The 12909-nt window shown below is 45.1% G+C and overlaps 1 protein-coding gene across 1 annotated transcript in view; it reads left to right on the top strand.

Annotated features, from left to right (window-relative positions):
- Nucleotides 1-12909, top strand: part of dnah10 (dynein axonemal heavy chain 10) — a 278366-nt gene that overhangs the window by 3867 nt on the left and 261590 nt on the right. The window contains exons 2-3 of the mRNA XM_059994530.1: nucleotides 4181-4273; nucleotides 9805-9905. Coding sequence (XP_059850513.1) covers nucleotides 4181-4273; nucleotides 9805-9905 — 194 coding nt within the window. The remainder of the gene's footprint in view (nucleotides 1-4180; nucleotides 4274-9804; nucleotides 9906-12909) is intronic.

Here is a 12909-nt window from a genome sequence, read left to right as displayed (position 1 = left end):
CATGTTGGGCTTTTCCGATCCTTGCTCTGATGTCCTCATCTGTACCTCCTGATTTACTGATTTTGCTTCTGAGGTAGGTGAATTTGTCTACATCTTCAACTATTTGTCCTTCAATCTGTAATGGCTCCTCTTGTTTGTTATTAATGTGTAGAACTTTATCTTCTCCTGACTGATCTTAAGGCCTACTCGCTGTGAAGTCTCTCCCAAGGAATCTACTTTCTTCTGCATATCTTGAAGCCGGTGTGAGAGAAGAGTGAGATCATCTGCAAATGCCAGGTCTTCCAATTTCCCTGTTAACGTCCACTGGATGCCTCTCTCTGAGCCAGCATAGGCTGTTCTTGTAGCCCAGTCGAGTACCACAAAAAAAAGTAGAGGCGACAGCAGGTATCCCTGTCTGACTCCAGTAGTGACCAGGAACTCTTCGGGCAGTCTCACATCGTGGATGACCCTGCATGAGAAGCCATCATAAAGCTGCTTGATGATATTCACCATCTCTTCCAGTACACCATAGTGTAGTAAGATGCTCCATATTGACTTTCTGTCCAGGCTGTCAAGTGCCTTCTCAAAATCAATAAAACACATATAGTAGAGTTTGCCATTCTATTGTCTGCTCCACAGTGACTCTAAGTGTAGCTCTCTGGTCAATGCATGATCTCTCTTTCCTGAACCCTGCCTGCTCATCTCTAAGTCTCTGGTCAATGGCGTCTTTCATCCGCTCCAAGATGACCTTGGTGAGAACTTTGCTAGGAATGGACAACAAGGTGATCCCCTTCCACTTGCCACATAGTGAAAGATCTCCAGATTTTGGCAGCTTCACAAGGAGGCCTTTCTTTCCAATCTGATGGGATCTCTCCATTCTCCATATCAAATTCAGCAGTATATGCAAATGGTCCACCATAACCTCTCCACCCTCTTTCAATGCTTCTGCAGGAATGTTGTCTTCTCCAGCAGCCTTGCCGTTCTTCAGGCTTTTCAGGGCTTTTCAAATTTCTTGCTTGGTGATTTCACCTATATTGATGTTGAGTGGGTCTCCAGGCTCCAGGTCAGGTGGGTTCTGTGGTGGTGGTCTATTCAATACTTCCTGGAAGTGTTCCTTCCATCTCTCCAGCTGATCTTCAACCAAAGTGAGCAGATGGCCTGTCTTGTCCCTAACAGGTCTGTTGAAATTGCTTTTCTTCCCTCTCAAAAGTTTAGTTGTTGTGTAGAGTGCCTTGAGGTCCCCTTTACTGGCTGCTGTTTCTGCTTGCTCTGCTATTTTGTTGAAGTATGACCTCTTGTCCTTTCTGAGCTGTTTCTTCACCTCCTTGGCCATCACGCTGTACCTGTTGGCGGTGATTTGTTTCTGTTGCCGGGTTCTGGCCTGATTCAACTCCTGTTTGAGCTTTTTCCTCTCCTCCACCTTCTGCCGTGTCTTGTCCCTGATCCAAGGTTTACTGTTGACTGGTGGTCTTCCCAGTACTTCTTCGCAGGCTCCTACAGTGGCCTGCTTGAAGGTAATCCAGGCGTGTTCCGCTGTTCTCTCATCTTGTTCCTCTATTTGAAGAGCCCCAAAACAGTTTTGCAAGGCGATGTGGAAATCTTTCTTGTTCTCTTCCGTCTGTAGTTTTCTAACATCAAACTTTATTCACGTGTTCTATTGCTTCTTCTTGGCTGACAGCTTCATCTTCAGCTTAACAACAACCAAATGGTGGTCAGATCCAATATCTGCTCCTCTTTTGGCTCTCACATCTTGCAGTGAACTTCTCCAGCGCTGGTGGACTATGACGTGATCAATCTGGTTCTCTGTTTGATGGTCAGGCGAGACCCAGGTTATCTTGTGGCAGTGTCAGTGGGGAAAGAGGGTACCTCCAATGGTCAGTTCGTTGAAGGCACAGAAGTCGGTAGGGAGTTCTCCATTTTCATTCATATTCCCCAAACCATTCTGGCCCATCTCTCTCTCCCTGCCAGTGTTATCGCCGCCTACTTTGGCATTCAGATCTCCCATGACGGTCAACATATCTTGCTTAGGTATCTTTCCAATTACTGCTTGAAGCTGGGTGTAGAAGAGATCTTTTTCTTCTTTGTCTGCGTTGTTAGTTGGGGCGTAGCACAGGATAATGGATACCTTCTGGAATCTGGGCTTGAACCTGGCTGTGATGATATGGTCGGACACTGGTTCCCATTCTATCAAAATTCTGGCTGCTTCTTTGGACAACATCAGGGCCACATCAGCCTCATGCAGGTCTTCCTCTTTTTCTTTGCTGGAATAGAGCAGAGTTTCTCCCGTCTGCAGTTTGGTCTCACCAGAAGTATTCCACCTTGCTTCGCACATGCCCAGGAGTGTGAGGTGGTATCGGTTCATTTCCTTCACTGCCTGTGCGCACCTACCTGTCTCCCAAAGCAATCTCACATTCCATGTTCCGATTAGGATAGATTTCTTCTGTGATAGCTGCTTTGGAACCTCCATTATGGTTTTCCTCGGGTGAAGGAGGGTTGTCAGCCCTGCAGCTTCCTGATGGGTTTGGTTGCAGTGCGTCATCAGCCTCCTGAATGGGGCCCTGCTTTTCCCGAGATCTGGGTTAGTGGTTGACAATCTGTTGACGGTTTCTGTAACAATTGCTTGTTTTACATGAACAGGTTGTTAGCCCATTGCACAACCCCTAACCTGGAGGACCAGGGGTTTTCTGTCGGGGTCACCTTCCCCTAGGCGATGGCATTTCCATGCTAACGAGCTCCATCTGCCCGGGATTGAAATCAGAGTTTACCCTCTCCTAGATAGGCTGCCATCCAAGGCTAACGAGTCCTATCTACCCGGGTTTGGAATCGGAGTTCCTTCTCCTAGGCTATGTTGGTTCACGGCACCTTCTTCCATATTATCCAGTGCACCCCTCACATGAGGGATCCCCCATCCACCACCCAGGGAATGCGCCTCAACGCCGTATAGCCCCAGCGTGAGGGTTCAGGGTCCCAGATCCTGCCAATCTAGATGAGACCCTCCTGAGAAGCACTAGCAAATCTCTCTGCCACGATATTGATCCCCAGTTCAGGTGTCCCTCTTGTATAAGTCATTTCTGTCTCAGAAGAGATCCCAATAATCCAAGGACCTGAATCCCTGCCCCACATCGGTTTCTCAGCCATGCATTCACCTGGTTGAATTTTCTATCCCTGCTTTCACAAGCACGTAGCACCAAGAGAAAGCTGGAGATTTTTAACTTCTTTCCTCGCTCCCTATACTCACTCTGCAGGACTTCATCCTCTTTCTGACCAAAGTGTACAGTGACTTCTGGCCCTGACATCCAGAAGTTAGCACACCATCCTGGCATCTCTTCTGTGTTCACAGGAAGTAATGCCTGGCCCCTAAAGCATGAATCTGCTCCTACTATTGACCGTTTCAAGTAGATCCTCGGGCCAGCGATACTGTCACAGACCCGACTGCTGCTCTTCAGTGGCACACCATTCCAACATCTCTTCTCACTCACAGAACCTCATGCCTGGTCCCCTAATGCATGAGTCTGCTCCCCACCATTGCCCCTTTCCTGTGGATCCTTGGGGACCAGTGACACTGTCACAGACCTAACTGCTGCTGTTATCCCTGAAATCTCAGCCCCCAACAGTATCCCAAAGGGGCTACACCTGTTAATGAAGGGAATGGCTAGTGGGGAACCCTGCACTGTCTACCTACGCTCCTTGCCTATGCTGGTCACCCAGCTACCTACTTCCTGTATGTGATCACCTTACCAAAACTTTTGCCTATGTCTCAGCACTTAGATGATACTAAATGCAACCAGCTGTAGTTCGTCAACATCGTCAGTCAGGAGCTGCAGCTGAGCACACTTCCCAAAGGTGTTCCTGATCTCTCACCTCCAGTAGGAGGAGTATATCACTTCCCAAATGGTAAAAATATAGAGATCTGATCAGCTGTATAGACACAAAGAGGTATTGCAGTTGCTGAAAATCTAGAGCAACACTAACAATGTCCAGCAAGTTAGGCAGCATCAATGGATGGAAATAAACAGTTGACGCTTAAGGCCGAGACCCTTCATGGGGACTAATTTTTTATTGAAAAAGTTATTGATTCACTGTGTCGAATTCCAAAGAAGCAAAGGCGTCAGTCAGTTTCCACATCTTCCATAAGATCCTGCCACAAATTATGGGGCTACTTGTGTTTTATCTCTTGCTCTTTATATTATTCTTCATCAAGAGCCTGAGGAAACCTCTGAACCTACAAATGATGAAGATGCTGAGACAGCTGAGAAGTCTGAGTTGCTCGATGGGGAAGAAACATCACAAATTGGTAAGCTTGTGTGGAGGCCTATAGTTCACTCTGTGAAATTAAATTCAAAGTTCAGTAAATAGCAGTTGAGTATCATCCAGCATCTCTTCCTCTGTATTGAAATCAGAAAGTGCTAGAAATAGTAAATCTGCATCTGTGGATAGATCATTAACATTTAATCTCTCACAATTACTGTGCCTGGAGGATGTTCCTGTTTGGCTTGGTATTTCTGAACTGTAGAGCTTACTGAATGGGATCTTTTAGTTTATTCAGAAGTACAGTGGGCTATTAACTCAATCAAAAAACATAAGCCATAGGAGCAGAATTGGGCCGTTTTTTTCCTTCCTCAGCTCCACTCCCCAGCCTTCTCCCCGTAACCTTTAATGCTGTCTCCAATCCAGAACTTATCAAGCTCTGCCTTAAATACACCCAGCGACCTGGCCACGATTCTCTGGGTAAAGAAATTTCTCTGCATCTGTTTTAAATGGACGTCCTTCTATCCTGAGACTGTGCCCTCTTTTCCTAGACTCCCACACCATGGGGAAACATCCTTTCCACATCTACTCTGTCTAGGCCAGGGGTCAGCAACCTTTACCACTGAAAGAGCCACTTGGACCAGTTTCCCACAGAAAAGAAAACACTGGGAGCCGCAAAACCCGTTTGACATTTAAAATGAAATAACACTGCATATAACATTTTGTTTTGCCTTTATGCTATGTATAAACAAACTATAATGTGTTGCATTTATGAAATTGATGAACTCCTGCAGAGAAAACGAAATTACATTTCTGCATGCAACAAAAACATTTTGAACTCCGAAAAAAAGACGTTGGGTTGAAGGTTACTTTTAAGTAAAATACTCAACGTCTATTTGAGTCCTTCTTGTATTTATGAAAAACGCCAAACTTAGATTTGCCGCCAGCAGCAAACCAAAAATAACGTCAGCCAGCTGTCAACCTGAAAAAGAAAAGGACTATTTCACTGAACAATGAAAACATATGAATATATGTAAAATAATAGGCAATTAAAATATTTATCATACTTGGTCAGGTTGACTCACACCTGACAATGCAGTCGTATTCAGTAGGGATGGATCGATGCTTAGGGGAGTGACCGGGAAGGATAATGTGTTTTTTTCCTCTCTGAACTCACAGAAGCGTTTCCCAAACGATGTTTGCATTGCGATGATTGCAGAATGTAAATACTCCGAATTTATCATGTCGTGACCTTGTTTGAACTCTCTCAAATTGGGGAAGTGAGACAATGTGCCTTTCTGTAAATCTCTGGCAAGCACTGTCAACTTGCGCTCAAATGCCAAAACATCCTCCAACATGTGCAGGGCTGTACGTCCTTACCCCTGAAGAGCTGTGTTCAGCGTGTTCAGGTGCGCTGTCATGTCTACCATGAAGTGCAGCTTTTCCAGCCACTCTGGCTGTTCCAGCTCAGGAAAGTTGAGCCCTTTGCTGCCCAGGAAAGTTTTCACTTCTTCCAGACACGCGACAAACCGTTTCAGCACCTCCCCTCTGGACAGCCAGCGATAAAAACACGTTGTAGCGGTGTGCTACACGCAGTCAGTAAACTGCAGTCAAAGATAGCTTTATTCGAACTAAACAGCCTTGCTTTTAAGCCTCCCTCAACCCGCCCCCCATGGGCGCGGATGCTGCAAAAGACACGTACTCACAAACCCCCGTAGGCTATCTCCCTTAGCCTGAACGCTGGCTAATTGTGAGCCGGTTCGGATGTGTCAGGAAATGGGTCGCCACAACGTCTTATTTAGATTGTACAAGATCACCATAATCTTCAAATTTAGAATTACATTTCAAAAACTAACAAACTAACATAAAATACATTTTAATTAAATACTGACCATGTAGCGGTGTGCTACACGCAGCGCTAAAATTACGACACGGAGTCGGTAACTGCAGTCGAAGGATAAAACTTTATTCGAAATCTTCAGCCTCACTTTTAAGCCTCCCTCAACCTGCCCCCCATGGCGCAGAGGCTCCAAAGCTCTGTGCTCGCAAACCCCCGTAGGCTATCTAATTGTGAGTCGGTTCGGATGTGCCAGGAAAAGGGTCGCCACAACCAATTATTTCCCAAAGCAACAGGGAGCCGCAGCACAGACGTAAAAGAGCCACATGTGGCTCCGGAGCCGCGGGTTGCCGACCCCCGGTCTAGGCCTTTGGACATTCGAGAGGTTTCAATGAGAACCCCCCCCCCTCCCCCCAGCCTCCTAAATTCCAAAGAGTACAGATCCAGAGCTATCAAACATTCCTCGTATAACAACCCTTTCATTCCCGGAATCATCCTTGTTGAACCTTCTCTGAACAATACCAGTACATCTTTTCTTAGATGAGGAACCCAAAACTGTTCACAGTACTCAAGGTGAGGCCTCACCAGTGCCTTATAAAGCCTCAGCATCACATGCCTGCTCTGGTATTCTAGACTTTTTGAAATGAATGCTAACATTGCATTTGCCTACCTCACCACTGACTCAACCTGCAAGTTAATCTTTAGGGTGTTCTGCACAAGGACTCCCAAGTCCCTTTGAATTTCAGATTTTTGGATTTTCTCTCCATTTAGAAAATAGACTGCATATTTATTTCTATTACCAAAGTGCATGACCATGGATTTTCAAACATTGTATTTCATTTGCCACTCTCTTGCCCATTCTCCTAATCTAAGTCTTTCTATAGCCTACCTGTTTTCCCAAAACTACCTGCCTTTCCACCAATCTTCATATCATCTGCAAATTTGGCAACAAAGCCATTCATTTCATCATCTAAATTATTGATGAATCTGTCCCAACACTGACCCCTGTGGAACACCGCTAGTCACTGGCAGCCAACCAGAAAAGGATTGTTTTATTCCCACTTGCTGCCTCCTACCAATCAGCTAATGCTCTAACCATGCCAGTAACTTTCCTGTAATGCCTTGAACTTTTAACTGGGTAAGCAGCCTCATGTGTGCACCTTGTCAAAGGCCTTCTGAAAGTCCAAATAAACAATATCCACTGCATCCGTTTATCTATCCTACATGTTATCTCCTTAAAGAATTCCAAAAGGTTCATCAGGCAAGATTTTCCCTGAAGGAAACCATACTGACTTTGTCCTGACATTTTGAGCACCTTCTCCCTTGTAATAGCTACTGCACTCACTTCTCTTCCCTCACACCCTTTAACCTCTGCCATACTGCTGGTGTCTTCCACAATGAACATGAATGCCAAGTACTAATTTAGTTCATCTGCTATTTCCTCGTCCCCTGTTATTATCTTGTCCTGTGTCATCAAGTACTCCATAACCTCATCCTTAACAATTGACTCCAATATCTTTCCAGCCACTGAGGTCAGGTTAACTGGTCTATAATTTCCTTTCTGCTGCCTTCCTCCTTTCCTAAAGAGTGGAGTAACATTTGCAATTTTCCAATCTTCTGGCGCCATGCCAGTCCAAAGATTTTTGAAAGATAATTTCTAATGCCTCCACAATTTCTACTGCTGCCTCTTTCAGAACCCTAAGGTGAAGTTCATCTGGTCTGGGTGCCTTAGGTACCCTTCGGTCTTTCAGCTTTTTGAGCACCTTCTCCCTTGTAATAGCAACTGCACTCACTTCTCTTCCTCACACCCTTCAACATCTGGCACACTGCTAGTGTTTTCCACAGTGAACATTAATGCAAAATACTCATTTAGTTCATCTATCATCTCCTTGTTCTCTGTTATTATTTCTCCAGCCTCATTTTCTATATCGACTCTCATCTCTATTTTACGTACTTGAAAAAGCATTTACTATCCACTTTGATATTGTTTGCTAGCTAGCTTGCTTTCTTTTCATCTTTTCCCTCCTAAAGATTCTTTTTGTTGCTCTCTGTAGGTTTTTAAAAGTTTCCCAGTCCTCTAACTTCCCCCTAATTTTTGTTTTGTTTTATGCCCTCGCTTTTGCTTTTACTTCACTTGTCAACCATGGTTGTACTATTTTGCCATTTGAGTGTTTGGAATACATCTATCCTACACCTTCCTCATTTTTCCTAGAAACTCACACCATTGCTGCCCTGCTGTTATCCTTGCCAGCATCTCCTTCCAATTTACTTTGGTCAGCTCGTCTCTCATAACCTCTGTAATTTACTTTACTCCACTGAAATACTGCTACGTCGGACTTTATTTTCTCCTTATCTAATTTCAGGTTGAACTCATATTGTGATCACTGCCTCCTAAGGGTTCTTTAACCTTAAGACCCCTAATCACCTCTGATTCATTACTTAACACCCAATCCACTATACTGGTCCCTTCATAGGCTCAATGAAACTGCTCTAAAAAACCATCTCGTAGGCATTCAACAAACTCACTCTCGTGAGATTCATTTCCAACCTGATTTTCCCAATTGACTTGCATGTTGAAATCTCCCAAGACTGTTGTAACGTTGCCCTTCTCACATGCCTTTTCTATTTCCTGTTGTCCACATCCCAGCTACTTTTGGGAGGCCTGTTATAACTGCAGGGGTCCTTTTACACCTGCAGTTTCTTAACTGACCCCACAAGTATTCAACATCTTCCGACCCTACGTCACATCTTTCTACTGATTTGATGCCTTTCTTTACCAGCAGAGCCACTCGTCCCCTCTGCCTACCTTCCTATCACTCTGATACAATGTGTAACCTTGGACATTCAGCTCCCAGCTACAACCATCCTTCAGCCATGATTCAGTGATGGCCACAACATCACACCTGACAATTTGTAATAGTGCAACAAGATCATCCACCTTATTTCTTATACTTAATGCATTGAGGTATAACAATTTGAGTGCTACATTTGCTATCCTTATTGATTCTGCATTCCAAATGCACTGATACTCACCCTATTGGCTGCAATTATGTCCTATCATCTGACTGTCCTTTCTGACAGTCTGACTGCATGCCATCCATTCTATCCTGAGTTCCTTTTCTCTGGTTCCCAACCCCCTGCCAAATTAGTTTAAACCCTCCCCAACAGCGCTAACAAACCCGCCTGCAAGAATATTGGTTCGCCTCTGGTTCAGGTGTAATGCATCACTTTTCAACAGGTCATACCTCCCCCAGAAGAGATCCCAATGATCCAAGAACCTGAAGCCCTGCCCCCCTGCACCATCTTCTCAGCCACGCATTAATCTGCCAAATCACTCTGTTTCTTCCTTCACTGGCATGTGGCCCAGGCAGCAGTCCAGAAATTACTACCCGGGAGGTCCTGCTACTCAGCTTTCTACCTAGCCCTATAAATTCTCTTTTCAGGACCCCTTTGCTTTTCCCTCCTATGTCATTGGTACCAATACGTACCAAGACTTTTGACTGCTGTCCCTCCCTCTTGAAAATGTTGTGGACGCGATCCAAGACATCTGTACTGACTCACATTCAGGGCTGTCACTCTCTGACATCGTATTGCAAAGCTTGTTCTTCGTTTCATTAATGAGATGATAAAAAAGTGAAGCTGCATTAGATGTATGTCTCCCCGTTACTGTATGCAAAATTTGCATGCCTGTATAAGGGAAAAGGATAACTATTTTTTCTGAAATATGCTTGGATCCACAGGTCTCGGTAGTCGTAAACACTCAACTGTGGCTCTGGAACCTGCAGCATCCCAGGCAAGCCAGGTTGACGAAGAAGCTCCAACGCCAAAACTCCCACGAACTGTATGCATCACATCATGGTTTTAGTTCACTATTGCTTAATGTTAGAAAGTTGGCAGCTGTAGTCTAGACACCCAGTACAATGTGTTTGTGATCCTTTGGGCTGACCTGTACTGCACGACATTTTCCTTACAAATCTCTGCATTGTGTACTGAAGCAGATCCTTCTGGAAGCAGCATTGATATTCTCAGTGAGTTATTTTATAAAGCTTCAGTATAAACTCATTCCAAACATAAGTGAACAAGCAGGTGGTAGAGAGCTGGAAGTAAGAACAGGCAGATTTGGAAGCACAGGCAGCACCTGTGGAGTAAGAACGGAAAGAGGCTGGAGGGCCCTTGTTGGGACATTTTGGACGGCCGTGAGCTTCTCTAGTCACTCTGCTTCTAATGCCAATCTTGTACAGAATGTAGATTTTTAGAATTTTCAGTGCGTCTTATATCAGAAATCTAGATGCTCTAGGTCCATTTCTTTTATTTTTTTATTTATTTGGAGATACAGCATGGTTGGTTCCATAGGGTTATCATACCCAGATAAACTCCCATTACCTATTAAATACTCCCAATGGCATGTGTCTCAAATAGCCTCTGACGACCAAGTCTGTCTCCTGGCCTTCATGTGTGGCTTAGTTACTAAATACGATGGAACCGTTTCTACTGACTGGAGAAGGGGCAAAGATGGGTTACTAGTGCCTTAAAACCAGTCACTTCAGGCAGATGGGGCTCGTCATCCAGGCTTGGCATCTCATCTAGGAGAAGGGAAACTGATCTCAAACCTCCACTGCCTTGCAGCTATGGGAAGGCTTTGGAAGTAAACCCGGGGAAAAATCTGGAGCTGCAGACCCAAAGGTAGTCCTGTTTAGAGTTCAGTGCTGACTGGAACTCCTGTGATGCAGCTGGTGCCAAACAGTATTGATCTCTGCCGTTCCTTTGGATTCATCATCATTGTGGAGAGGGGGAGCTTGCTGCATGTGCAACAGGCTTGCTCTCCATATCATACTGCCTTGGCTTGCATATCATGTAGACAACTAAGATGCAATATCCACGGTCGACCCTGACCAATGGAAGGGCTCACAGCATGGCAACAGGCCTTTCTGGCTCAATGAACCTGCCCAATTACCTCCTAACCCGTATAATTTTGGAAACGGGAGCACCCAGAGAAACCCTACCCAGTCATGGGGAGAATGTACAAATTTCTTAGAGACAATAATGGAATTAAACCTGGGGTGCTGGCACTGTAATAGCATTACACTTGTAAGTTTTTGTAAATAAAGTGACGTGAGGTATTTTATGTTTCAGAAAAGCCATAGCAACTCATTTATTGAACAACAAAATCTGAACCTAAAGTGCACTAAAAACACTTCATGTAATTATGTCATCACATGAGACCAGCCTTTTAAAGTGAAACCCCAACTCAATGTCGGTGGTTGTGAATTAAGTACATTTTACCCTACCCGGGACCCCCAGAATTCATTAAAACCAGCATTGTGAGCCTGGACGAGCCACCCAGCTCAGGTCCTATGTTCTGAGGGTGGAGGAACAGGAGGTATCTCCGGCTTGTCCTGAGGTGCGTTGACACACTCATGGTCATGTTGTGATGGCAGAGGCATGGTAGCGGAATCCTCCAAATTTTGATGAACTGGTTTAAGGTGATCTACTGAAATATGTTCAGGTTTACCCCTCTTGTCTATGATAAAAAGCCTTTTCTCCCTGTTCCAACATGTGGAACAAGCCAGTGTAAGGGGGCCCGAGGGAATGATGGCATACATCATAGTGAAAGAAAACAAATGGGGCGGAATCTAGGTCAACAGGAACCCAAGAGTGCTGTACGTCATGATGGGAGGTAGGAAAGGGGGAAAAGGAATTGAATTTACTGAGGAGGGTGGAACGTGGTTGAAAGGCTGACCAGGCAGTCATGGCATCAAGAATGAAATCATATGGCGCTCGTACTGTGTACCATTTCAGCCACGGACAACTGTAGGTCCTGTTTTGGAGTTGTTCTGAGCCCCAGCAGGACCCATGGGAGATGATCATGCCAACAGTCATCAGTCAGGGCAGCCTTTAAGGAGTGGTGAATTCATTTGCATAGGCCATTGGACTGCGGGTGATACATCGTGGTGTGATGTAGTCTAACACCGAGGTTCTGGGCCATCGCAGCTCAAAGGTTTGAAATGAATTGGAGACCATAGTTAGAGGAAATATCAGATGGGGTATCAAACCAAGCAACCCAGGTGTTCTGGTGAATGCCCAAGCCACAGCTGTGGGCACCGTTGATGCTAGATGGATGATTTTTGGCTGTAAGAGGCAACCAGCCATGGAATTATTTTTCCCCTTGATATGTTGTATGTAAGTCATGCAGACCAAGAGTCTGATATCTTGGACATTGCGAGCATGAGGGGTTTGTAGTGAAATGGTGATCTCCTAAAAGAAAGCATAGATGACGAACAGCCAGATAGAGACCGAGAAGCTCGCGGTCAAACGTGCTGTACTTTCTTTTCGGTGGGATGGAGCTAGCGGCTGAAGAAGGCGAGTGGCTGCCACACACCTCCAACCAACTGTTCCTGCACAGCATCCACAGCACAGTGTAAAGCATCAGTAATAATGGCTATGGGTGCATTGAGGGGCAGCTGCGCCAGTAGGGTCATGTTGGCGCTCGTTTGGTATTATCAAGTACTCTGGTCATGTCCACTGACCAGTCAAGCACTTGATTAGGCATATTTCCTTTAAGCGCACAATATAGGGGAGGTCTAAGTTCGTGGAAAGAACTGGTGATAGAAATTTACCATGCTCAAAAACTCCTTTCATTTTTTAGTAGTGCAGCAGGGCAGTGGGAAATCCATAATAGCAGCTACTTTTGATGGGAGGGCTTTCGCATTTTCTGTGGAGATGCGATGGCTGAGATAGTCAGTGGTTGACACCCATGCAGGCATTTAGCAGGGTTAATAATCAACCCGTGTTGGCCAAGTGCTTGAAAAGTATGCAGACATGGGGTACGTGTTCAGATTTGGATG

Source organism: Hypanus sabinus, chromosome 18, assembly GCF_030144855.1.
Source record: "Hypanus sabinus isolate sHypSab1 chromosome 18, sHypSab1.hap1, whole genome shotgun sequence".
Lineage (NCBI taxonomy): Eukaryota > Metazoa > Chordata > Chondrichthyes > Myliobatiformes > Dasyatidae > Hypanus > Hypanus sabinus.
The sequence above is the reverse complement of the archived record's forward strand: the minus strand, read 5'-3'. Positions and strand labels throughout refer to the sequence as shown.